This window comes from Prinia subflava, chromosome 5 (assembly GCF_021018805.1).
Source record: "Prinia subflava isolate CZ2003 ecotype Zambia chromosome 5, Cam_Psub_1.2, whole genome shotgun sequence".
Lineage (NCBI taxonomy): Eukaryota > Metazoa > Chordata > Aves > Passeriformes > Cisticolidae > Prinia > Prinia subflava.
In genome coordinates, this window is record NC_086251.1 from 15776134 (window position 1) to 15803825 (window position 27692).

General features: G+C 46.7%; 1 protein-coding gene across 2 annotated transcripts in view; it reads right to left on the reverse strand.

The window, feature by feature from the left end:
* SLC22A18 (solute carrier family 22 member 18) overlaps nucleotides 1-27692 on the reverse strand; it is an 80149-nt gene that overhangs the window by 32814 nt on the left and 19643 nt on the right. For both annotated transcript variants that reach the window (XM_063398155.1, XM_063398154.1), the window contains exons 2-5: nucleotides 27432-27648; nucleotides 25999-26096; nucleotides 23851-23996; nucleotides 22838-22970 (exon numbers count right to left, since the gene is read on the reverse strand). In XM_063398155.1, coding sequence (XP_063254225.1) covers nucleotides 22838-22970; nucleotides 23851-23996; nucleotides 25999-26096; nucleotides 27432-27587 — 533 coding nt within the window. In that variant the 5' untranslated portion in view covers nucleotides 27588-27648. The remainder of the gene's footprint in view (nucleotides 1-22837; nucleotides 22971-23850; nucleotides 23997-25998; nucleotides 26097-27431; nucleotides 27649-27692) is intronic.

Sequence of the window (27692 nt, forward strand, 5' to 3'; positions counted from 1 at the left end):
GGACCTGGTATGAGCTGTACTCCCTGAATGGGGGCTTGCAACACCTGGCTTTGATCCCAGCAGTGCTCACTAATACTGGATGAGCCGGGACAGGTCGAGATAGGCATCAGAGAGTAGGTGTTGGTGGTCAGTGCTCACATCAGAGGCACCCCACTGGTGAGGCTGGCACATGTGCTCTTCAACCTATCTGTGATCGATCTGGCACAGCAGTGAAGTACGAAAATTTCCCAAGAATACACAACTAGAAGAGTACAGGGGAAAAGAACAGCCAGTGGGGAATTGCATATCCCTCACAGGGCTGAGGGACTGGAAAAATAACACCTGAAAGTAATGCAGATTAGATTTAAAGTTAGATTAGATGCTTGCAGGCTAAATAAGTCTTGAATTCACACATGAAATTACACTTTCTGAACTGCTTATTTCTGAAACAGGCAGTTGGGAAGTGACTGACATGGTCATTTCCACCACAAAAACTGGGAAGCATCAAATTAAACTGTCAGAGGCTGGTTCAAAAGAAAGAGAAAGGTCTAAATCTTCTTGCAACATGTTGATGGTCAGTGGAGTTTGTTGCTACTGTTGTTGTGGAAGCAAAAGTTTTGGACAGGTACAAGGAGAGATTAGATAAGCATTTAGAAGGATGATGCACTGAAGGTTACTACAGCATCACAAATCATATTCACTCATTCATGTCAGGAAATCCCCTGAGCTGAAAATAGTTGGAGGCTGGAAAAGTAATCAGAGGAGTATTATGCAAGTTTGTCCAACTCTTGCTCCTCACTAGGATTCTTACTATGATTTTTGTCCAAGAGAGGAGAAGGATACCAGATCACATTGAGACACAAATGCAATTTCCTTCTCTACGCTGGGAATTGAAACTGTCTCTCCCACCACCATGTCGCAAGCCAGACAGGCACATCTTTGCTCATTCCCTGGAAAATGCTGGGTTTTTTTCCTGCAACCCTAAAACATTCCAGAGAATAAATAAGAATAAGCACAACTCTCACTTCATGTTTGGGAGGACATACCATTGGGAAAGGGTAATGCCGCATTTCAGTCCACTAAATGTTCATGTACCTTATCAAGTGACTGTTTAATATAACACAAAGATGCAGTCTCCTATCTCATAACTTTTTCTTGGATATTCCAAAGAAAGTAATAGAAAGTAGTATTACAAACAGATTTTTAGGGTTCTCCCCCACCTTCTCCTTCATGTTGGAGCTTTGGTTCCTTAACAGGTAGCAAAGCCTTTAACTATTTTTTAAAAATTACTTAATTAAGCAACAAAAACTACTCTTCCAAGCTCCAAATGTGGTAAATTATTAAAATGCTCAGTTTGGGTGTGTTGCTGGGTAAGGACTCCCACACACAGGCTGGTTGAAGGTGAGCTTGCTAGACTACTCGGTGACTCACCACCAAACACATCATTAATTATATGTTACAGCATGTCTGACTTCATAGAGTGCTGTAGGTGGTGTGAAATAATCTTTGAATGAGTTCAAGCTTTTTCCAGCTTTTATGAGGTTACAATGCCTCAGACTCCAAAAGACTCAGCTAGGCAGGAAACTGTTGAGGATTTGCTGTAGTAACCTGAGCTGCACTTGCAGCATGTCAAGTCTCGACTCACAGCAGTGGCTTTGGAAGATCTGCAAGCTTGGCATCGGTTGGAGTTGTTACCTCTCACCCATCATGATGCACTCACTCACTTACTCACAGCTGGCTCAAAGCAGTGTGTGGGCAGAGCTGAATTTTGCTGCCCAAGGATGAGGGGTGGGGTCCGGGTAGTTCCTGCGAGGGAAAGGGGTAGGATTTGGCTGGCAAAGAAAGCACTAAGAGAGTTCTGGCAGGCCACTGCCTCTTTTGCTGGCATTAAGGAGTTTGGCAGTGACTGCCACTTCCAAGAGGACCTCTCCCACCTTCCTAAAGCAGACACAGATATCAGATGCTCTGGCTTTCTGCAAAGACAGTGCCCTCTTGACACTCTGGCAAGTAGACAACAGGTCTGTGGGCAGATAGTCTGATGCTGCAGGTAACAACCTATTTTTCCAGTCTTGGAGGAGGTGTCCCAGCACCAGCCCACCAAAGGACTCTAGCTTCTCCCTCTGTCAGGCCCTTTTGCAAGCAGGGCTCTGGTAATACTATTGCAGTGATCCCTGAGAGCGACACAAAAGCAAAGACTCTCTCCACACCCCACACCCACAGGCTTTGAGGCAAATAAATAGAGAAGTCGTTGGCTGGCCAAGTCTGACACTTAAAATTCATCTTGTGAATGACATTTTTAAGCTACGTAATCCCTGGCAAAACAAGTTAATTCCTTACCTTGAGGTAAGTAAGTGTAAATGCAGCATCCTACCAGAGGTATGGCACAGACTGATCTTGCCTTGGAACCAGCAGTGGCAGCCAACACCTCCTTCCTCAAGGTGTGAAAAACCTTGCCATGCTTCATCAAGGGCTCCAGCGTCTTTTGTCTAGTAAGACTTTTTAATGAAACAGGACACATCAGGACTAATTTTGTATGGGAAGCAGTGCTGAAACGCTAATACCCAAAAGTCACAAATAAGGCATTTCAAGGGTCAGGTGGGAGACTTTCCAGCATCCCATTGCAACCTCTCTGGTTGCACAACAGGCTCCTTGAAACCAATCCTTTCTCCAGCAAAGACAGAGCCTGAGGGCTGTGGGGCAGCTGATTTGATTTCATGAAGAGTTTGACCCCAGAAGGCGGCATCTGCATGAGATGAGTGAGTCACTCCATTTCAATAATGGGTGAAACCATTAATTGAAGGCGCAGTTTGCTTGTTTGGGCAGGCTTCCTATGCCCTAACCAGGAGTGGTCTCACTACTGCTGTATTTACTGAACTCCTCCAATTAAGTACTTTGTTTCCTTCATCCATAATGACAATGGTTTCTGCATGTTAAATATATTCAGAAAGGAGGTTGCACTGTGTTTTGCATTTGCAAATTGGAGTAGCTTTCTCCTCTACACAGTTGGTAAGAGAAACACTAGCCAAGGTATGGCTAAGAAACTTCTCACTGAGTAACATATTCTCAACTACTTTGTTTAGCATAGCAGAAAATTATTTGGGTTAAAAAGCACATTCAATACTAACTAAAGTTGCTTGCACATTTTGGAGCAATGAACGAAAGCAAATTGAATGCACTGCATACCAATCAAACGTAATTGCCAGGTCTTCTATTCATCCTGGGTATTTGGTGGATTCCAGCCTTGCCAAAGCCCTGAACAAGAACATCCCTTAACTGCAGAGCTGCTGCAGCAGCTGCATCTCGAGCTCTGCCTCACACACCTTTGCTCTGGATTGGAGGAACTCCCCTTAGGGAGAGAAAGCGCTCGGTTCTTTCTTCACACCGCGTTTCGTCTTGGCCCCACTACAGAGACCACCTACAGGGATGCCAGTTAGCATCAGCTGGGTTATGCTGAACTGGTATCTGTGGGAGCACTCGGTGGGAACCACATCTTAGGCAGCCTCGTGGGCAGCTCTCCACCCAGCCACTCGCTCACGGCACGGGCCCGCTCCGCTCGCCGCCAAACGGCGGCAGCAGCAGTGAGCTACCCGGTGGACTTGTATGGAAAACTGTGAGCAGAGTGTTTACTGTGTTCTGGTTGCATTTAATTGCAAATTAGCAGTTGGAAATAAGGAGGGGTGAGCAAGGTGTGAGCTGCCAGCTGTCTGCAGAGGAGTTTGGAAACCTCTGATTACCCACTGCTGTGGCTGTGTGTGGGGAGAAGCGCCGGCCCACTGCACGCTCGGGGTTTGCTGTGGCTGCAAGATTTACATTTTGAGCCATCTGGTGCTGCAAGAGCCAGAGGCCACACACTTCTTTGGAAGGACATCCTAGGGAACACCTGTATCTCAGGTGCTGTGAAGGCAGCAAGGGGCCATGTTATTTAGTGGCCAGCAGTGCCGATGATTTTAGATTGGTATTTGTCCTGGACCCTTGCGGAAGCTGGCTGCTCTTAGTGCACCAAAGAGGTCCACTTAAACAGATGAACTTATTGATTAGGAAATTATTTACCTTGAGATTGTTGGCTTTTTTCTTTTCAGCACACAGGGAAAAAAATTACATTTCCATTTCATAAAAAAAATTTTTTTTCAGCAGGGCAAAACCATGGAAACAAGGACTTCAGAGTGCTGCCAAGCCTGTTGGACATACATCTGTAGAGCACCAGGGAAGTACTGGGGTGCCCAAAGTACACAAATCCCCAGACCTGGGTCTGCATCAGTCCTTGTAAGAGTCTTGATATAAACTTTTCCTTTCTTACCTACAGAAACAGACCTAATACAATGGCAGCTGAAAAAACTCACACTTTAAATCCAACAATTTATCTTCATAATATCCCTGTGTGTAGTTGTGGTGCAAACACCCCAGATATACTTGCAGGGAAACGAAGCACAGAAAACCTGAATGCCCCAGTAAGATCCCGTAAAGACCATGGTGGAAATAAAAAGCTTTACAAATCAGATGTCTCACATGCAAGTTTAGTGCTCAGAGCAAAGTACCACAATTTTCCTCTCCTCTTTCTTTTCCCTGGATCCCCCAAAAGCCATTTTCTGCCCCAGCCATAACAATGATGCAATGAGGACCCACAGCTTCTGTGTCTCGCAGCACCCTGACAACACAAGAGCAGCACCTACATATTACAACACCACTTATGAGAGATGCACATACATGTAGCTTTTGAAAATGCATGACATCCCTATTACTGTTTCAAGAATTCCTCCCCAGGAGCCTTGATATTGCACACTGGTGTCAGCTGGCACAGCTCCACAAGAACCAGCTGCCCTAGGAACAGGCTTCGCCTTGGGGGGACATCCTAGAGCCCTGACTCAATTTAAGCATGAAATTGAGTCAGTGGAAACTTGTCTGAGGAAGGACTGAGTAAAAACCACAGGGTGAGAGTAAAACAAGCAATGCAGATCCTGAGGAATTAGTAATAAAAGCTGCAATCCCGGCTGCAGTAGGGGCTGTCATGGAAAAGGGGCTGGAAAAGATCAACTGCAGGCATCATGGAAAAGATGAAAGGCAGTAAAAGCAGCAAACAGGTTAAGATCAGGCCCAATATCAGTGGCATAGATGCGATGGCTGCCAATCCCCATCAAAATGGCAGCACCCAATACAAAGAGCCCAGCCAGAGCACAGGGATAGGGACTAGCAGTAGGAAAGGACCCAAAATTCACTGCTCTTCAGTAAATAGTCAGATAGCAGCAGTTGAGTAAAAAAGGTGGTGAGTTTGGTACCCACATCTCTACCTTTAATCCCTGCTTCAGATCACGCCTCGTAGTGGCCTCTGACAAAACTATTTTCTAAAATTAAATTGCACAAACTAAGCACAACTTACTGTATTTACAGACATAGCCAACAAACCCTATATTTCAACTACGCTAATACTATCATACCCTAAAAGCAAAGCACCATGAAATATGAAGGCTCTGGGGATGTTTGTGCATTGCTTTAAGTCTGGTTAATATACGCCTTTGATTTCTTCCCCAGACTTATGTGTAAAATCCAAACATAACCCAAAGAGAAGAGAGTACTCAAAGATCACTAAACATGTGGAAAAAATTATCTCAGACGGAACATGAAAGCCATCTGCCTGAGCCTCCCCCTGTACTCATCCCACAGATGTGAACAGTGAGAGATGGATGCTCTGGTGGCAGAGAAGAAGTGGCAAACCCTGGTCCTGTTGGCATCAAAAGAAACCGCACATCCAGCCGGCCAGAGAGCTGGTTTTGCTAGGAGCAAATTAGCCCCGAGGCCAGCCAAGACTTTATCGGGCTGGAAAGTCCCAGTCATGAGTGCTAGCTGCAAGGGGCAAAGGAAAAAAAAGCAACAGGCAAAGATCAGGCAGGACAAGCCTGAACATGTTCAGTTTGTCTTTCCTACATTACAATTATATCCTCATTCCTCAGAGCAGAAGGCAGTTCAAAGACACAATAAATCTCTTTCTAGTCTTACGCTTCTCAGGAACGTCATGGAAACGGAACTGAAGTGGTTCCCAGAGATAAGGTGACAAAATAAAATTAACCCTTCCCTACAGTGACACTTTGGTAAAATATCAGCAGAGAAAGAGGCACCATTCAGACGTAGCTGTGGTTATCTGAGGAAACAGGATTGCCCTTCGAGGTTTCAAACTGTTCGATTTCATGTAATGCTCCTCACACTCTGCAGCTGTTCCTTTGCATTGCCTCTAAGGCCCATACTAGCTTCATTTCATGGGCTGGATTTTATTGTCAGGAAATGTGATTCCCTTTTGGAGTACATCTTAATAAATGCTTGAGTTTAGGTCCCAAGAAATTTGGACTAAAGCACTGTAGACCAAGGATGGCTTTGAAGCAGGCAAAGCCTGAGTGACCAGTTAAAGCAGCCACTGAACAGGAGATTTTTCAAAGCTTTTTCTTTCATCCCTTCAGGCCAATGGAGGGGAAAAAGAAAAGAAAGAGAGATGAAAGACAAGGTAGGAAGCACACTCAAGATGGACCTGGGAGGTCTCCTAGGGTATTCCCACACTGTGCTGTGTCCCTTCATCTGCAAAGCAGATGAAGCAGAACCAAAGGCACAAGGTATAATGATGCCACAGGGACCAATTAAGTGGCAAGGGGAAAATAATTGGATCTTTGACTAAAAACATGCACTAAACAGCCTGAGACAACAAAACATTTGATAGCTGCAAATGTAGATATGGACGGAACAGACAGAAACAAAAGACTCCATCATCTAGTACCAAACCACACAGAAACCGCCCAGCACTTGTGCTGAAAGGTTATGACTAAGTGAAATAACATTGGCTTTAAAAATTATTTTTTAATCTGCTTCACACCAAGACTTTGTTAGAATATGGAAATCACCCTGCCCATCATCCCGGCTCTGGGCTCTCATTGCTGACACACATTCAAGTCACTGTTACAAGCTTCAGCACAGGACAGACACCTTTTCTGATCATAAATGGGCTGCATGAGATTTTAATTACCCTACTGAAAAGCCATAAATATTTCAGACTGAGTCATTTTGGGGACACTGGATTTTTTCCTGCCTTTCACTGCGTCAGGGAATTTCTTCCCACCCTACAGCCCTTAGGAATGGGGCACATGCCTGAAGGAGTCAGTGGTCATGAATAATCAGGGAGGGACTTCTCCAGAACAGGGCATCAATGTGAAAAAGCCTTTCTTCTGGGGTGACATTTGCATGACCGAGAGATGACATAATAATTCCACGAACAAAAAAGACTTTATACCCACACGGTGGCTTTCGAAATCTCTCTGCACTGACTTAGTCCTTCCCTTCTGTACAGTAGCCTCACATTTTGGGGGCAGGAATTTAAGCCCCATCTCTGCAGCCATGGCTTTATCTCATTCTTTCTGGCTAACATAATCCTACAGCTCACATTGCCATTTTATGGGGTACAACATTTCACTAAAGTGCTGAAGGATTTATTTCTGCTCTAGTACAAGGGATAAGAGGTAGGCAGAGCCCAGGGTGAGAGACCTGTTTGGGTAAGAGAAACATCAGCATACAGGTGGAGGTGAGACCAGTGCCTGCAGCTTGCAGTGATGGAGCAGAAAGAAAAGGCAGAAATAGTATTGCTAGAGAGTGAAAAAGAAGCAGCATGCCAAGACCATGCCCCCAGCTCCCTCCCCCACTCCCCCAAAAAAAGAAAAGAAAACAACCCAAGGCCCATTAGACACTTGGGAGCTGCTGAAAGAGCTACCCTGAAAAGGAGGTGCTGAAGTACAGCCAGAGGAGCTGCGTGCCAGAGCACATCCTTGTGAAGGCACTGTGTGTGCCGCCAGGGCACCAAACTGGTGCTGGAAACGAAGCCAGGGTGTAAACACATGGTGCAGATGATCAGACTGAAGCAGAGCTATTGTTTCACTTCCAGCATGGGCTGTTTGCCAGACATGGACCTCTGCTGAGAGATAACCGAAACGCACTTGAAATTCTGGAGAAAACCCTTTGTTTGGGGGTAGCTTGTTTTTAAGGAGAGGGCTGAGCAGTGATCCAAGGAGTAAGAACCAGATAGTTCAGACACCCCTCCTGTCCCCAGAAAATGTCTGGGGACTGTCGGAGCGGTGGAGCAGGCGCTGCAGGAAGGATGGATGCTGGACCAAGCCCAGCCTCCCGAGCCTCAGGGGATTCGCTCACGCTGCCGGGGAAGCCGTTTCTCACCGCTATAGGAAGTCGAGCACTTGGCAACAAGGGAGGCAGCTCTCCCACAACTCCGGTTACGCAAACAGCTGCCTTCTGCTGGGTTTCAACATGCTTCACTGCTCCAAAAATAATTTCCTGCTTGATTTGATACCATTAGCAGGAGCAGGGAGCGCAGCGTGAGCGATTGTGCCGCAGCACACTGGCTGCAGGTAGCACTGGGTCCCAGCAGAAGCCCCAGTTCCAGTGTTTGGCAAAGGGGCTGGATTGTGCAGGAGGGAAGGGAAGCAGGGCGATAGCATAAGCCTTCTCTTCCTCTGTGAGGGGTTTTGACGCAAGCCTGGCCAAGAGTACCTGTCACTTTCATTCTTTCAGGCCCCTTTTCCAGAGCTGACATTTCCCAGCCCTTACAGCTTGTAACACTTATGGTGTGTAACCAACACTCAGCAGCCAAGCAGGGATCAGCGCCAACGCAAAGTTCAACGGCAAAGTCACTGCTCGCTGGGTGATAGGAGCTGTGCTGCTCCTGGGCAGAGCTGCTAGTGTTCTCCCACAGCACAAGTAGCAAAAAGCTATTATCGTGCCTTCTGGAATTCCCCAGTGCATGACTTGTGTCCACTATGGAGGTTGCTAGAGTAATACCAGTCCAGCTTTGGGAACAGCAGCACTTTCCATTCCTAGCTGGACTGGAATTTGGATATCAAATTTTGCCCTAAGGTGCATCTGATTTCCTGTTCCCCATTCCCAGCCCATTGATCTGCATGCCCCTTCCCCAGGGCCTGCCTTGGCGGGACTCCTCCAGAGGCCTTCATCAGATTTGGAAACCTTGGGTAGTGCAGAGCTGAAGATCCCAAGGCCCAGCTCATCAGCACGGCTCTCCATGGCCTGTGCCACAGCAGCAGCACGGCACTCCAACCTTCCCAGCCCATGGCCTGGCACAGCGGTGAGCTGGAACCCTCCAGGGGAGGTGCAAGTCATCCTCAGCACAGAGATGAGGCAGCAAAGCAAAACTCACTGCCGCTCATTAAAACAGCAGCTGCAAAGCAGGATTCAGGGGCGGAGAGCACGACCACAAAGATCAGCGTATTTTAAGGTAATCCTCTTATACTTTGAAAGCAAAATTGCGCAGTGGCACATGTTTATGCCTATACCTTTTAAACTCAAAGAGACCGTGAGGGACGAGTCCATCTGCTCCTCACCACCAGTCTTACCAGCCTTGTTTTCCACAGTGATTCTTTGAGCCACACAGTGTTTTATGAGAGATGTCCCTTAGCCATGACTAGAAGAGTAAAATGGGCGATGAACACACCACTGCTTTTAGGGAGCTTCAACAAAAACTAACCTTGGAAGGTAAAGCCATAAAAAGAGAGGAAGTGTCCCCTCAGCCATCCTGCACAGGACATAACTGCAGGATGACACCCCAGCTTTCACACACAAGACAAAATATTCATCTGAGCTGACCCAAATGCCAGTTGGGGCCTCTCCTGTCACTGCCACAATAAAAGAGAATAACCCTGCAAAGAAGGTGATTCCTCAGCTGCTAGAGGACCTGAGCTGGACAGCAGGACAGGGCTGGTGGGAAGAGTGTACAGGCTGGTTTCCGTGCTTAACTGACCCATGTCTGCAGCAGCTGCTGCTCCCACAGCCCCAGGGAGTGCAGATAAGCAGCACTTCAGCTTTTCCAGACATAGCACAATTCCTGTTTACAGCCTCTGGGCTTGTCTTTTCAAAAGAAGGAGCTAGGTGTCTATTCTTGCAGGAAACCAGGTGTGTAAACAGTTCAATTAATATACCCAGCAAACCGAACTCTAGCACAGCAAAGAGGGCTAGTGGAGACAAGCCAAGAGCACAGGAGCCAAGGAAGGAAAATACTTTTAAAGAATACGCTTAATTAGAGATGGGTCTGGGCCAAAAGTTCATATTTGAACACCTGGAATAGCCCAGGGGAGCAGAACGGTAACCTGAACCCAGATCCACATTTTGTAACTCTCTCCTCTCCCAAATGAAGTAAAACCCAGCCCCAAACCCAACCCACAGTTCAAGCTACAGGTTTCCAAAAGCCAGAGTCTGGAGATTTGGCTTTCTCCTTCCAGCCTGGTTTTGGCCAAGTCATTGTGCTCAGCTGCCGGTGCCCTCTGGTCCTCTCACCCCGCAGCCCCCTGTTGTGGGCCCACTCTGTTCCACTCAAGAGCTGGCTCTTGTTCCGTGACACCCCTGTTTGCTCCAGCAGCCGTGGCACCCTCAGCACTGTGACCAAGCCCAGCTTGTCTCTGCACTCCCTTCTCCCTGCCCTCACAGGCAACAGCTCCTGGTCACAGCACAAAGCCTGCCCTAACTCAAAGCCAAGTGGCTCCACTCATGCCCATGAGACAAATATTGACAGCAACCCCCAGTTTTGTGCCAAATCCCAGATTCAGGCTTGTTTTGAAGGGTACAACCTCCGTGTCAGGGAAAGCCCCCCCATACCCTTTATGGGTGCCGGCAGAAGAAGCAGACTCTCTTTTCTCTCCTGAAGCTCAGTTCTCAAGAATAGACAACTAAACTTCTCTCACACCTTATCAACCCTTTTGACTGTAGATTTTCTTTATAGCAGAATCACATTTGACAAAGAAAGGTCAGCCTGATCCCCATAAAATCACCCTATCACAGGCACGTCATGCATTTCAGACAGTTTGCAAGGCTGACTAAACATTTACTTTTGGATGGCTCACTTCCAAAGTCCAGAAATAGATCCCAGTTCCCAGTAAAAGAGTGCCTGAGTGTGCCATCAGATGGCTTCACTGCCCTGTCACAGCGTGCCATTTGCATTCCTGCGCTTTCCCCCTCACTAGGTGCCACCACCGAGCTCCCTGCACATCCCGTGCAGAGAGGTGAGGCCTTATCTCCCAGCTGGATTATTCTTGGTAGGTATTTGTCACCCCTTTTTCCATCATCTGACCTTGGGTCCTGTTAGGCTGCAGTAAGTGACTGATGCACAGGGCTCTGCATTGCTTTCCCAGTGGGCACCCAGCCTCTCACCAGCATAGCTGGAGAAGAACAAATGGGATTTGCTCACACTGGATGCTGCAATATTCAAGGAAGAGTTTGTGTTCCGAAAAACCCTGAAACAATTCAGAGCAGTTTTGCACCTTGGATGTACTCCTGTACCTATTGCAAATTCTTCCATGCCACAGCTGAACCTTCATCTCCAAGAAATAAAAAAAAAAGTTTAAAAAATACTAATCTGACTTTATACAAAAGTACAGGAAAAAATTTATATAATCCTTGAAGGGCCAAGAGCTTCTGTCTGCAAAGTGCTTGCCACGCAGCACCCCGGCAAAATCAAAATGATGCAACTTTTGGTAGGGTGTACAGATTACAATCAGGCAATTACATGCCCCAGACCGTGTAATCACATGCAATGAGAACACACGTGGGTGTAGTGCAAGGTGTGAGCCTGCTGTCACCAACCACAGGCTCCGCCGGTTACCCAAAAGGAATTGTTCAACAAATGCTTTAAAAGTGTCTTTTCTAAACAGCAGCAGGTCCATCCAGAAGAAGGCCTCTTTCTGTCATGAAAAGTAATTCCTGAAAGACTGGGAAACCACCAGGGCTGCACTGGAAAACATTAGCCAGAAGAATTAATCTATCATCTGTCTTGTATCCAACTATGTCCGGACAGTTGGAAAGGGGAGGGGGAAAAACCCCATCACACACAAGACAGAATCTGTTATACAGCTTTATATCAGAAAAGAGCCTCTCCAAGCTTCTGTAGGAAGTAACTTTAAACATCTGATGCATGAACATCCTCAGCTTTAATAACCATTACTGTCTTTCATCTCCCTTTTTTAAAAGCCTCAGAATAGCATTTAAGACTCTGGCCTCCTGTAAGCATTGCTCAGATGCTCCCCAGATGGATTTTCCAAGGGGATTTCTAATTATTCAGGGTCTCTTAAAGAAATATCCTGCAGGAATCTTTTAGGTTTCTGGGGCTTTCCTTCCTTCCTCTACAAATTTCTTTACCCGGAGCTTAATTTAAAACCAAACTCAAAGGAAACACTTACAATGACTTCAATATGTCTCAGATCATATACCCTGGGGTAAAAGAGAATTGAACCAAATCCCATAAAAATAAAAATGGTGCAGATTTCAAAGGGATTCACAGTTGAGTTTTGTAAAGATGTAATTAGACCAAATATTTTAGCTGAGAATATAATGGAATAAAGGAACATTTAGTGAGACTGAGAAAGTTAATACTGCATAAAGACCACAATGGATTGGATATGCAATCCCTTCTCCTCAAAGAAAAATAAATTAAAATTGAAGCAACAGTTGCTCTAATAGTAGCTAAATAAGGAAACCTCTGATTCTCAAAAACTCGCACAGTTTTCAGATCCTGAACTACTTAAATGGATCAGACTTCCAAAAGTCCTAAATTCCTAACGGCTGAAAATCCACTTTAAACATCCCCAAGTGGGAGAAGAAGAAAATCACAGTCATTTCTGGAAAGGCTGGCCACTGCTTCTGCATAAGAGGGCGGCTGGAGAGCAGAGTCGAACGCCTTACATGATGATAAAGCAAAGCAAACCATTTGAATGAACATTTAAGGCTTTTGTCTCTCTCAGGCCATCCAAGCCATCTCCCAAGCAATAGTTAATAACAAGACTTGCTACTCTTCCAAGTCTGCTGCTGCATATCCCCCCAAGTGGGATACAACCCCATAAGACCTGCCAGTGCTGACTGGGTGCACTGGGAGTGTTCCAGCGTGGGCTATGGCACAGACACTGCTGGCTCAACCCACAGTGCTAAGCCCTGTGCACTAATGGACTCTCACCACGGTGTCTGGCCTCTCAGATCCCACCACGAGCATTTCCCTCCTCTTGGATCAGCATCTCTGTTTGCCAGCAGTGCTTCTGGTAATTTCCTACACTGCTTGGCACGGCACAGCACTCAGCCCAAGCAGTCAGAAGCTCGTAATCTGAATGGTACAGAGAACATTTGATAGAATCACAGAAAGACTTGGGCTGGAAGAGGCCTTAAAGATCATCTATTTCCAAACCCTTGCCGTGGGCAGGGGCACATCCTACTAGATCAGGTTGCTCAGAGCTCCATCCAACCTGGCTCTGAACACCTCCATGGAGGGAGCACCCACAACACCTCTGCCAGGGTCTCACCATTCTCACAGTAAAGAAATTATTTCTAATATCTAATCTAAGCCTGCCCTCTTTGAGTTTAAGGCCATTACCTCTTGTCCTGTCACTACATGCCCTAGCAAAAAGTCCCCCTCCATCTTTCTTACAGACCCTCTTTTGTGGGGAGACAGTGCTGAAGGCAATCTTGGCCCTGATATATTTCAGATGTGTTAATTAATTATCCAAGAGTAGGAACAGCTTTGCCCTCACAGCTGTGGGTGTGATAAAGAGTGAGGTAGCTGGTAAGGAGTCGGAATCTGCTGGCCATGCTGTGAGGAGGGGGGGACAGACAGGGTTAGGTGGCCATGCTAGGGACAGGAAGGAGCGAGCTGGAACGGCAGAAGAAAGAGAGGAGACTTCAGAGAAAGAGCTGGAATTGTGTGGAGCTGCCTGTGGGACTGCAAAAGAGAAAAGGTATGGAAGACTTCTAGATAATGAGGTTCTGGGGCCTGAAGCCTTCTGGTGTTTTACTAAAGCACTCTGAGTGCCGTGGCTGTCTTGACAAGCACACCCTTTATGAACTGGAAGGTGCTTTAACGTCTCCCCAGAGTCTTCTCTTCTCTAGACTGAAAACCACCAACCCTCTCCATTGTCTTCATAGGAGAGGTGCTACAGCCCTTGTGGCCCTCCCTCTGGATTCCTCCAACAGGTCAACATCCTTCTTATGCTTGGGCCTCCAGAGCTGGATGCAGCACTCCCGGTGGTCCTGAGAGTGGAGCAGAGGGGCAGAATCCCCTCACTCAGCTTGCTCACCACGCTACTCTTGATGCAGTGCAGGACACAGTTGTCCTTTTGGGCTGCAAGTGCACATTGCCAGCTCATGTTGAGCTCCCCCTTCTAGAGCAGAAGGTTCTTCCTCCCAGTTCCTGCTTTTGGCTTCTCGGCTCTGACTTGGGCAGTGTGGCTGGGGCACTTGCCAGTGAAGACTGAGGCAAAAAACATCACTGATACCTCCAGCCTTCTCCATATCCCATACAACCAGGTCTCCTAGTTCCTTCTGGAGAGGGCCCCCATTTTCCACCATCATCCTGTTATCAGCCACATACCTATAGAAGCTTTTCTTGTTGCCCTTGATGTTATCAGTCAGATTTAATTCTGTCAAGGTTTTTGTTTTCCTAACCTGATTCCTGGTTACTTAGATGATCTGTCTGTATTCCTCCCATGTTAACTGTCCCTGCTTCCACCCTCAGAAGGCTTCCTGCAGACTCTCCTGTTTGAGTTTCTCCAGGAGCTGCTTGTTCATCCATGCATTTTGGCGTCACAACTTTGTTGGGATACATCTCTCCTAAGCTTGGAAGAGGTGATCCTTGAACACCAACCAGCTTGCTCAGACCCCTCTTCCCTCCAGGGCTTTATCCCATGATATTTTAATAAGCAGATCCCTGAAGTGGCCAAGGTCTGTTCTCCTGAAGTCCAGGGCAGGAAGCTTGCTCTGAACCCTCCTTGCTGCAGTAAGGTTCTCAAACTCCACCATTCCATGGTCACTGCACCCAAGGCTGTCCCTGAGCTCTACCTTCCCCACCAGCCTTTCCTTTTTCCTGAGTACAAGGCCCAGTACAACACCTCTCCTCACTGGCTCCTGTATGACTTGGAGCAGAAGTTCTCTCTCATCCTGCATTGCTTATACCCAGTTATGTTGTCGCTCCCAGGACCAGAGTTTGTGACCATGAGGCCACTCCTGTCTGAAGAGAGGATGTCAGTCACCCTGGTCAGATGGCCTACAGCAGACCCAGACTATAATGTCACTTGTCCTGTCCTCCCTTTGATCCTGACCCATAAATCCTTGGTCATCTCTCCATCCATCCCCAGGCAGAGCTCCATGCAGTGGCTCCATGCACTCCAGCTGCCCACTGCACTGACAAGACTCTGAGGAGCACCAAGGAGTTTCTGATGCTGGAAATACCTTCTCACTTGGCTGCACTGTGCCATGGTTTGTCAGATGGAAGAGACAAGCCCCAACAAGTGCCAGGGGTAGCCTGGAGATGGCCATTCAGAAACTCCTTTGCCCTCTGGCTGCGTCCACTGCCCAATGCTTCACATACCTTTGGCTCTGGTGGTGTGAGCAGGGTTTCATAAGGAGACTGCGAGGAAACAAAACCCCTGGGTCAGGCTGTGGAAACTGGTGTAGTTCATGAGAAGGCCACACCTGTTTCATTTCATTCTAAACACCTCATTCCAGCAGTCTGGCCTTGAGCCTGGGCCACAAGGGAACTGGCAGCTCATGACAATGGGGTGTTGCATCTCTCCAGCCACCCAGCAGCCTCCTGCTCATCCCACCAATCCAGCAGCAATGGGCAAGAAAAGCACTGGGAATGGCTTAAAAGCCAAGACCAAAGTCTTACAAAAGGGCTCTTTTCCACCCATCCTTTCCAGCAGTCACATTTCAGGCAGCAGGAAACCAGGAAAGTAGCAGCAGTGCGTGTGCTGCCCCTTCTTCCCCTGGGGCAAAAGCAGGTCTATTTTGGGAACACTCCTCCCTTGCAGCCCAAGCCCCTTGGTGCCCTAATCTTACTGCCCCAGGTGACACAATACATCTAAAATCACTGAGTCTGTCTCCTGCAGAGCATCACTCCCCGTCTCCCTAACTCCAGGAGTCTTAACTCCTCCTGGTCCACCCTTCACATGCCACATCCGCACGTTTCCGTTCACCCTGACCTTCCCTCCCTCCCTCCCTTGTCTGATAGTCCTTCCCACACAAGCACCACATCCTTCCTGCCCCGGCCTCGCCACAAAGCTGGGTTTGTTCACTGAAGCAGATCAGAATGAAACATAAGCATGACCCTTTGAATCAAAGGATTAGGAGCAGTAAAGGAGAGAGCTGCCCATTTGAATATGTACAAACACAAAGGGAGGAAGGTAGGGCCGCCTCAGGTTGCCCTGGAGGTCCCTCTGCTAGGTCTTGCTGGGCTCAGCCCTGCACTTTAGCCCACAGCCTCTGGGACTCTTCCATGACCAAAAAAACCCAACCTGGCACTGACTCTTTACAAACAACTAAGAAAAAAAGAAAGCAAATAAAAAGAAAAAGGGGAAACAGGCCCCTCAGAATGGGATGGTAATTGGGCTTACAAAGACTGCCTGCCCAGGGCACCAGGGGATGAGAAAGAGAATGCATCCAGGAAAAGCAGGATATATTCCCTCAAGGTAGTAGATATTTACATGAGCATACCTCATGATAGAGAAAGTCTGCATCCCAAAGGTTGTATGATCTAAATAGCAATATTGTAAATGTATTGGATGAGGGAAGGAAACACTATCTCATTGTCCTGTATTATGCATGAGAAACAGCAGTGCAGAGGGATGGGATAACTTACTCGTATCACGGGAAAATCACACCAGAGCCAAGTCCCAAATCCCAATTCAGGGACTTAGTACAGAATAGCCTGTGGTTTTCTATTTTCTGTTAACAAAGAAAACAGTATTTTCCTGGATTTCAATCCCCAGTGATACTGCTGGATTTGCTGCCCAGTCGTGAAATATTCCAGGAGTGGGAAGAGCAGATGAAGCCCTAGTGAGTCATGAGTAGACACTGCCTCATTGTGCAACCTGGGCTGTGAGGGTCATGTTCAGCCCTCCAACTCGACCTCTGCTAGCAAGGCCAGACCCAAAATACCTTATGCCTTTTTACAAAATTCCAGTTTTGGTTCCATTGTGGGCGTTTTGCCCCCATTGTTTACTGGTTTCTTGGGGCTGTTAAGCCAAGCTTAACAAGAAAAATCAGCCACCACCTCTGCACAGCCTTGCAGGAACACAGCGCCAAACCAGGCGCGGCCCCACACTGCACAGGAACCCAGGGCTTTCAAGGCATCAGGAGAGGGGAGCTGTGTTCAAACATCCAGATTGTTTAGCAGAGCTGACTCCATAAACACACACGCTTTTGATTGCAATCTGGCGACCACGAACACAAACCAGGGTTTCGCTCGCCCGCCGCCCCCTCACTTTCTGACTCCAGGCATGGCGTGGCGGGGCAGGGCAGCCTCCCCCAGTGCACAGGCATGATGAAAGCTGGAAAAGGCAGTGGGGAAATTTCCTTAGCTCCCCTGGAGATACCCTTCCCCCTGTGCCTTTTATTTGCAGTCTGCCTGTTTGTGTAACTGCAGTCAGCCCGTGGGGGGACACCAGGCGAATCCTGCCAGGAGGCCCTCTTCCCATGGCTCTGGTGCAAGTCAGTTCCCAGCAGCCCCCAAACCTCAGCTCTCTGAAACCAGCACAAGCCAGTCACAGGAAGAAGCTCTGGATAGGTTTTTTTTTTTTTCTAAAATGCATTTTCACCGTGGTTACTTTGGGAAAATGAAGCAGCTAACCCCTAAAGGTAGCGATGCCCAGGAGGTAGGAGGGTGCAGTGGGGAAAAGGGGCATCCCCTGTAGGCTGGCACAGCCACACTCCCAGCCCTCCCACCAAAATCGCTGCAGAAAGCTAAGTGGGAATGAGGGTTTTGAAAGAAAATGGAGAGCACACCTGATAAGGCTGAGGAAGAGGCTGCCAACAGGCCCCCCATCAGCTCAACCCAAGCCCAGCCCTCCTAAGCCATACCCCATCTCCTTAAGGGCGGCCACCAGGCACGGGCTCTCCCTCCTGCTAGCTCCTGTGCTAAAGCCCACTCTTCCTCCCTTGGGAAAGGGCCCCACCTACGGGTGAAGGACCAAGGAGGAGCTCTTGGCCCCATCATCACACCTCGCTCCACTGGAGCTCAGACCAAGGGTCGTGGGGAAGAGCCAGGCTCGCTGAAGATGGGCTAAGGGGGAACAAGGGTGCCTTTGGTGCCATCTTCCAGCAGGTACACAGCAGAAAGCCAGGGGACACAAACCTAAAACCTGGTGGCCCAGATGTGGGAGGCAGGTTAGATGTTTGCAGGAAGGAAGAGCTGGGGAAGTGCAGACCTATCTATTGTACGAATGCAGCACAGACAGAAAATTACTCAGGACCTGCATCCCGGTGACTTCTGGTAAGTTCACAACCCAGTATCAAACTCCAGGACCCTGACCACAGGTACAGTGTGCTGATGCCCAGAAATGTGTTCTGGGACTTGAGGGTCAAATACAAAAAAGCTTGGGAAGCAGACTGTTCCCTGAGCTGCTTCAGGACTGCTTCATGGGGAAGTAAAGGATGCTGTAGAATCACCTGTGCCTCTCTGTCAATCAGTCTGCACAGCAAATGTAGGTGTAGTTGTCTCCCCTGTAGACATCTAAGATTAGATGAACTCCACCCAAAGTGCATTTCTTAGGTTCAAGAATAGGTTAACCAAGTAATCAGAACTAGAAAACTCTGGTGCTGGGATAGAGGACAGAAGTGCTCTGGACCTGACTTCTGAACTAACAAGTTGTTGAAGGATAATATCCATGATCCTCTGTCACAGAATTTACAGATAAACTTTGGGGCCGTGGCTTCCAAATTAAGATAGCTGCCATGCAGAGTAAGTGATAAAAAAACCCCTTTAGATTCTGTTTTATTTTTTCAGAGAAGGCCACAGCTGAGGGTGTCTGCACCTTCCCCAAGCCATCAGCTCCTTGACAAACAGCCCATTTCCTCTTCTGTCCCCATTCCTCCCAGGGCACCACAGAGCTCAACCAGCAGTGACAGACCATGCTGCAGATCACGGATGACTTGCTTTCTGGCAAGCAGACTCCACCTCCCCTTCTCCCTAGTGCTTGACACAAAGGACAAAGCAATGCCTGTACAAGCGTCACCAGTCCTTGATGCTTGGCTGATCAGCATCATCCCAGGCGGGGAAACATCGTAGTTTTTGCTGGAAGGGAGCAGGAGCAGCTCCCAGAAGCAGAATGCCCTGCTTTGTCCTGAAATGGAGCACAACCCTTTCACCCTTTGCCATGCTCCCACCCGCCTTCCCAGCTCCCAACCTTCAGTCCTCTCAACACCCACAGTTTTTCCACTCTGCCACGAAGCCATGAGAAATTCCCTTCCAGAGGACTTTGTTCAAATGGGTTTAAAAAAAAAAAAAAAAGAAGCAATTCCCTACCCCAGGCAAACAAGCTCCTTCTTTTCCCTATGAGGAAGAAGAATAATAGCAAACCCAGGGGAAAAAAAATAAACCCCAACAAACTATCCCCAAAGCCCACTGTAATCAAAAGAATAATTGCTCCAAGAGATTTAAGCCTACAGCTGAGTCACTAAAATGAAGAAACGTCTCCATATCTATAGAAAGCAAACCATTCTTGGGTCAGGCAGCAGAAATTCTCTACAGCCTTGTTAGAAGGAAAGAATAAAACAGCCAAATGTAATTAACCATAGCCCCAGAAGAAAGGATGAAATCCCTGCAATTAACTACTTAAACTCATCTTTCCACTTATGAAAACAAATCCAGCTGCCTGCTTTCACCTTTCACCCACAGGGCTGCCACAGAAGTCTGTTACAAATACAAAATCACCTCTCTTTAGGGGTGCACTCACCTGCAGCAAGTGGTCCCACAACAGCTTTGCAGAAAATGTACAGGAGGGAGAATCTCTGCAGAGTGCAAACAGAACCCCTTTTCTTAGTCACCTTTTGTGGATGAACTGTTAGGGACTCTGCACTCTCTATGAAGTAGAGAGTGCAGAAGAATCTATGAATCTAAGAATCTATGTAGCCCTCAGCTGAACTACAGGAGTTATTTTCAAGCCAGGCATATTTCATCCACAATCCTGACCCAACTGATCAATTACCAGAAAACACCAATTAAGAAAGAAAAGAAAAGCATACAAAAATGAAAACACTTTTCAAATGGTTAAGATTATGACTGCTTGTGTTGATAAATTGGCTTATACTTCATCCTCGGGTAGTGAAATTTGCCTGCAAAGTTCTGGAAAACCAGGGAGGAAAATGTAGTACTTTGAAGAGAAGAGGAAGAGCTGGAGCTGGCGGTTACAGCTTAACAGCGGAGGTCAGGATCTGACACCCAAAAAATCCTATGCAAATCAGAACAAGACATTCAACTTCCTCGGGGCTCCCTTAATAAATAAGGGTTGACAAATATTATTCTAACAATGAAAACAATAACCAACCAGTTCTTAAGGTCAAATACATCAGTGGTAAACACAATACAGAAGAATAATCCCAAAATTACATCAGCTGAGGAACTGAGACTGATTTCTGCTCCCCGCCTTGTATACAAAGCACTGCTAACATATGAATAATGCTGTCAACAACACATGGGGAATGCTGGCCAGCTTTGTGGTGAGGGCAAGCAAAGAACACAGACTGGACAGAAATCCCCAGCTTTGCTCTTCCATGACACAGCAGAAAAGATTCTTTTCAATGGAAGGTGATTGGGTCATTCTTAAAAAAAAAAAAAAAAAAAAAAAAAAAAAAAAAAAAAAAAGGAAGCGATTAGGCAGCTCCAAGTCCAGCTGGAGCCTTCCTGTACAATGTGGGAAGCAGGGAGGGAGGCTCGGCAGGCTGGGCCTCGGCCGTGTCCCCGGGCCACGGGCGCCCTTTCCCTCAGGGCGGTGCCGCAGCCGCAGGACACGGCGATGCTCGGGGGCCGTTCCGGGCACAGAGCTGCTGCCAGCCGAATTCCTGCCCTCCACCCACATCGGCCACAACGCTAAAGCCCGGCGGACTGCTCCCCTGCTCATCGCACTGAAATCCGGCTGAGGAGCTGAGCACACCGGGGGCTGGCTGCAGCAAACGTCGCCACCAAGCACCCAGAGCGGCTTTCTCAGCCTGAAGCTGCTGTTTGTCAAACCCTATCCCAGCGCGGGAGGGCTCCTCCCTTGCTAGCAAACCGCTGTGGTCTGTCCCGAGGGATGCGCAGACCCTCACGGAGAAGGGCGGTCAGGCAGGCAGACAGACAGACAGGCGGACAGAGAGGCGGACAGGCTGCCCTGCCCTGCCCAGCAGAGCGGCGGGCCGCAGTGCCCCCCGCAGGAGGCCCGGGGAACAGCCCCGGAGCCGGCTCCTGTCCACCCGCAGCTGCTTCACCTTCCCCGAATTCCGCGCAAGGTTCACTGCTCTCAGCCTTGTGCTGCACAGGCAAAGTTTAAGGTCCGGGAGCTTTCAAAGTGAGCGAGGAGCCTGGAAGCCAAGCCCCAGCATCCGAAAGTTAGACTGCTTTCAAGTCAATGTCCCTGACTATTTAAATGAAACAGGAGATTCTATCCCACTGCTGCTTTTCTATAAACCTGTGACTGATGCACACGCTGGAAAGTGAAACCCCTGAATTTTTGCTAGATAACTGCTGCTTCTATGTAGATGTTTAAATATGGCCCTATAACCAAAGCTGAGAACTGAGGTAACTTTTACTTTCAGTTAACACATAAAGGTCTACAATCACTGTATTTGATTAAAAATAATACTTATTAAAACCAGCACTCAGCCAGCCATGTCTATAAACACTTTTAAATGCTGATCAGTTAATATTATGCAGGTCTCCAATTTTAATTTTATGTAACTATGTAATAACTACAAAATGAATCCTCCTGGTCAATGTTGTGTCACTTGGCCAACACTGCCAAGGTACAGCAGCCAACAGGTTTTAGGGCTGCTCCCTAAGGTTACAAGGTTAAAGTGTTCTGCTCAACCTATGCAAGGATTTCACACACAAAAATGCATCACTGCAGCACCTTTGTGGATGTGGATGTGTATATATAATGTGCATGTGGATGCATAACGGGGTGCAGAGAGCAACATGTGACACCTCACATCATAATCCACTGTGCCCCACACAAAACACCCAGGAGATGTATGACCAGGGCTCCACAGAGCTTATGGCACCAAGACAAGGATGAGAGTGACTTTCACCCTCTGTCCTATGCTGTAGAGTTATTTTAACCTGAGTCTGCAGAAACAAGTATCCACAGTAAGAGAAGCAGAGCAAAACAACAGCCTGAAAGTTCCCAAGGGATGTTTTTCCCCTACCAGAGCAATGCTGGGGAATCCTCCAATGAGATTACAGCCACATGCACCTCACTGCCTGCAAAATTCTCTGACACACCGTACCATTTCTTTCCTTCTGCAGAATGTAAGAGAAGGTGACAGCCTGCTATGATGTGCCAGGCTGTGGAAAGTCAACATGGAATTGTCAGGTGTGTGCTTCATCTTGCTGTGACAGGGTTAGACCTCCTCACTCTCTTTCCTCACTGTCCCAGGCTTGCCTTCCCCTTTCCCATAGTTTTGCCCTATATCAAGCATCCCCCAAAGACACTATTTTCTCCACCAGTTTCACAGTGCTCCTGATTTCCATTTCTCAGTTGTACAATATAATTTCTTAAAAGCTGTTTTTCAGCACACTCAGCTCCAAAAACAAGACAATCAGAAGAAAGACAGAATCCACTTCTCAGTCCAGCTTGGTTTTGAACATATTTAAGTAGGCAGAAGGTGAGATTTTCAACAAGATCTAGAAAACAGTGGGAGGATTCATTGTAGCAGCACGTAAAGCAAAATTTTGAGTTCTGGTATGGTCCTCTGCTGCCACCAGGAGTAAGACAGCATCAAAAGCTGTAGGGCAGCAAAATATCCCTTAGCAGCTCCCTCAATGATTGCAACAAAATCAATACCAAACAAGTGGGCCACTTACCCGAATCTGGTGGACAGAACGCCTCCTAGGATAGAGCCAGCAATGATGCCCACTCCAAAGCAAAAGCCCAGCTTCCCCAAAGCACCAGCACGTTGGGAAGGAGTAGTCATGTCTGTAATAACCTTCTGAGCACCTGCAGGGGGGAAAATATCCCTTAAAAGAACCTTGCCACAGGGTTTGAGCAGATGTGCCAGCAGTTCCCATGGTTTTATTGCTAAGTCATTAAGAGCTTTTTGGTGGGGTTTTGTTGTTTTTTGTTTGTTTGTGGGTTTTGTTTGTTTGTTCCAATTAAAGCTTTTCTGGGCTAGCTTCTGGTTAGAGGCAGTTTCCCCAGCTTTTAATTTTCATACTTCGCATAGAAGAGGGCCTCCAAATAAGCACTGTCACTCTCCCCTGGGAGCCTCATTGTCCATCAGTATTGAACACAGCAGCCCTCCAGTCATGAGAAACAGAACCACTCAAACCACTTCACAAGTGACAGGAAGCATTATCAACTTGATTCCTCTTGCATGAGTTACATGGACTTCTAGTAGCTGAAGTTTATGTCTTTTACATCAAAAATACAGGAAACATGAGCCAAAACAGAACAGCTTGGTGGGTAATGGAAGGCATTTTTGTAATAATGTTTGATTTTTACCAGGATGCTCATTTTACCAGAATAAAGGGAAAAGTTTTCGTGTAAAATATCCTGGTTGCAAGAAGGCAGCTGAAAAGTCTGGGATAACACTGCTGCCAGCAAGTGACTTGCACCCATGTCCGGATGATCAAGGCCAAACAATTTTCTCAAGATTATACAGGAAGATGGGCCTGGAGCTCAGACTAATAAGCACTGCCTTCCACAGGCAGCACACCTGCTGCTTCGTGTTCCCACCATTCCATCCCTGAGGAGCATTACATGTTCCTCCTGCCTTCCTTCATGCTGCTGAACCTGTTGACTTCCACTAAAACAAGAAAACGGGGGAATCAGGCAGCAAAAGCAATTTGGAAAGCTACTCATCCCTGACTGCCCTTACCTGGTATCCCATGCATGAACACTCCTGGCAGCCTGGAGAGGAAGAGGAGGGGGATGCTGGTGGAGAGGGACATAAGCAGGAAGAAGACGCTTGCAGATACACAGGAGAGAATTAAGGCTGCTCGGGCACCAAACTGATCTGCAAACCTGGTACAGAAATGGCACAAAGTTGTCAGTTTTCTATTTAGGGTAAAAATAATTTTTTTTAAAAAATGGCTTTTCAATAGTAAATCAGTTTTGCTCTTATTTAAGGGGAAAAAACAACACCACAACTAAACACGCTAACAAACAACCACAAACCCCCCAAGCCCCAGAACACAAACAGGCAAAACCCACAGTCAGATCGGGTTTTGACCCAGCTCCAACTCTGTGCTGTAATTCAACTCCCAAAAGCCTAAAAAGCTTAAGTTGGACGAAGTCTGAGAGTACCACAGAAAGGGTTCTGAGCAACAGGGGCTGAGACAACCATAAACCAGGCCTTCGATAGAGTTTCTCATTGAAATTCCTCCTTCCTTCACTTTATCGAAGCTGCATATTACAGTTAGCAGATGAACATTACCGTGCATAGCAATTAGTTGTGCTTACACTAAGAGGAACAACCCCTAAAAAATGCCAGGGCTAGTCTACAAACAGCGCTCAGCTTAAGTCATTAAAAGGTTTTGTGTTGAGGGAGAAGTACAGGTCAAAACTTTGCTGTTCACATGTAAGCCAGGGCAGTTTACATTTGCTGTTTGTAACCTAAAGACCACGAATCATTACATTGTTGGTGTGGGGATTCTTTTTGTTTTACTTAGAAGTAAAGATAAAGTACTTTATCTTTTCGTGTCTGTTTAGGAGCATCAAGCAAGAACACGAAAAGCTGAGCTAAGAAACACATTCTCTGTTATCCTCTTTCTCCCTATTTTCTATTTAATCTTTTCCTATGCTGACATCAAAGCAGTCTCATGTCTAGAAACATACTTTTAATCTCAAACCTACATTGCAAATTTTGGCTTCAATCTGGCAAAGGACACCTTCAGTCCCAGACAGATTCTGTTTGCCATTTTCCTTCCCTTCAGCAGATTGTGGATATTAGTTAATAACACACACAGAGGAGAACCAGATTTCAGATGGCACCAGATGTAGGACAGAAATACTCTAGGTTTGTGTATTAATAGGAAAAGCATTAAAAGTGGGCCCTTTGTACCACCTCCATTCTTAGAAATGCATTTTCTGCCAAGCAGCAATGTAGAATCAAATGCTGTTATTTATTTGAAAATGCGTCCAAGGGCTGAGCTCAGATCCTCAAAGCTCCACACTCCATGTACCAAAGGACCCTGTAGAGCTCCCAGTCTACGTCAGCCAAAAAAGTAAATTCCCTGCAGGTAAACTGAAGCACATTCCAGCTTCCCATCCATTTATTAATTTGTTGATCAGTAGCAGGACCAAGAAGAGAAGTTAGATTTTCTCAGTCTCATTTTAGTTTTCTGTCACTGAATTACACATATCTTTCAGGGTTTTATTTTTCCTGGTCTTTAGGAATGTATTCTCCCACCACTCAATTTTTTAGGGCTATTTACATTTCATTAGGAAGAGGAAAGTCTATTCCTTGGGGTAAAGAGGCAGAAAACCCAAGTCTTTTCCCCTCTTTCCTTATTTTGATAGCTGAGTTTACAGATATTCTTAAGAGAGTCTTAGAAGTTCCTAAAGGTCCGTGCAAGTCTGAATTTATATTCAACATGGATGCAGATTCAGCTGATGAAATGACAAGACCTCCAATTATTGTAATTGACAACTCTACTTACCATCAATAAATACCCTCCTTTTTTTTTGTTTCCCAGTTACAAGACATTTTTAAGGTTACACATGGTTATAAAACATTTGCAGGATTAAGCTGTTAGGACCTGGGCTCTGAGAACTCTGGTGGTTTAAGCCCATTCCCAGGATATTGTTTTAAATGTGTATCATTAAAATGTAGCTAAGTTAATATGAAGGCTGCTTCCATGCTGCAGTATTTCTAATAATAGCATTTATTTTTCCCTCGCTCATTATGAAATCCTCAAACATTTCAACAGGACCACAAACCAGAACTAAATTATTTTTATGAAAGTGTAAAAATGCCTGGCCTTTTTCAGCTGTGTAAAGGGTCATGAGAATTATTCTCACTTACCTTCCAAAAATGTAACCTCCCATGAGCTGGAGGACACCAAAGATGGTCTGGAGATAGCCAAACCCCACTGAATCCAAACCTAGGCTCTTTGCCAAGTACTAAAAATGAAAAAAAAAATCAGAAACACCAAACCCAACAAATAAGTGGAAAAGAAGCATGCTACATTTATGAATAAATATTTTAATATCTGTGCAGAGAGGATCACCACTGCAAACAACCACTACCTTCAGCTCCCCACCCCTACAGAGGAAATCTTTATTGGGCCAGACACTGGCAGCTTAATAAAGACCAAACATCTCTGTCCCACAGCCTGAAGGATAGGGAGATGTGATCAAAACCAACAATTTTGCACCAGGTGACAAGTTTGTATCACTGTTTACCTTTGCAGCTCAACACAGCTGAACATATTCAGCAACTGCTAAGGGGGCTAAGGGAAGTTTTAAATGCCTTCCTGCACCTGGAACAGCCCAGTCAGCCTCTGGGAGATGGCTATGGAAAAGTCTTGGGGCTGTTGTTTAATCAAGCAAGTCAGAATCGATGCAAGTACAACAGGAGCAAATATTGCCTTTACTGGATGGTGCACCCACAGCCTGAGCTTGCAAAAACACAGATGCACACCTTGAAGAACCAGTGGGCAGTTATTTCTGATTCATGTTTTTGTTGTGTCATGTTTTTGTTTAGCCTGGAGGTGCAGGGAGACCTTGTCTCTCTCTACAACTGCCTGAAAGGATTGGTAGGCAGGTGGGGTCAGTCTTTTCTCAGAAGTAACTAGCAATAGGACAAGAGGAAATGACCTCAACTTGTGCCAGGGATGGTTTAGCTTGGATATTGTGAAATGTTTCTGCACTGAGAGGATTGTCAAGCACTGGAACGGAGTGCCCAGGGAAGTGGTGGAATTCCCATCATTGAATATATCTTAAAAATGTGTAGATGTGGCACTCAGGGACATGGTTTGGTGGGGGACTTGGCAGTGTTAGGTTTCTGATTGGACTTAAGGGTCTTTTTCAACCAAAACTCCTCACTGATTCTATAAAATCAGACAGAAGAATCCAGTAAGTGAGAAGCAATGAATCCCACTGACTTTTTAAGCTGGGTAATTACACACTCAGAAAAATCCGCCTTTGATCTGAATCCTCTGCTTCCTGAGAGCTGCTGGATGGGTCACTCACACTCCAGGCAAGAAGACACAAACTACATCAGCTTCACCCAGAGCTCTCAGGCCAGGAAAGGGCTCTAGGTGCGACTGCAGCCCAAGTAACAAAGCAGCTTTTATGGCCTGGGTGTACCCTGGACAGAGACACAGCCTGCCTGTTTGGTAAGAATACCAAGCATTTCTTTCCGTTTCAGGAAAGTTTCAGTTTCCTCCCTCCTGGAAAACTACAGAGCCTGGCACTGAAGGAGATGTGCTGTGAAGCAAGAGAACCCGTACTCACAGGCATCACTCCCATCTGCATGAAGAGAAAGGTCAGGTCTAGGGCTGCGATCACATAGGCAACACGGATCACTTGTCTCCTTTTGGCCTCTCCCAGGGTCTCATTCCCCATTCCTGAGGCTTCCTCCTCACCTCCAGAGCTGTTTTTTTCATTCATAGTGCTCACAGAGTGACTTGTTGCAGGACAGGCTGGAAAATGACACGAAGGCACTTGCTACCTGCGAATGTGAAGCGGAGATAAGGCACAAAATTGTGAGCACAG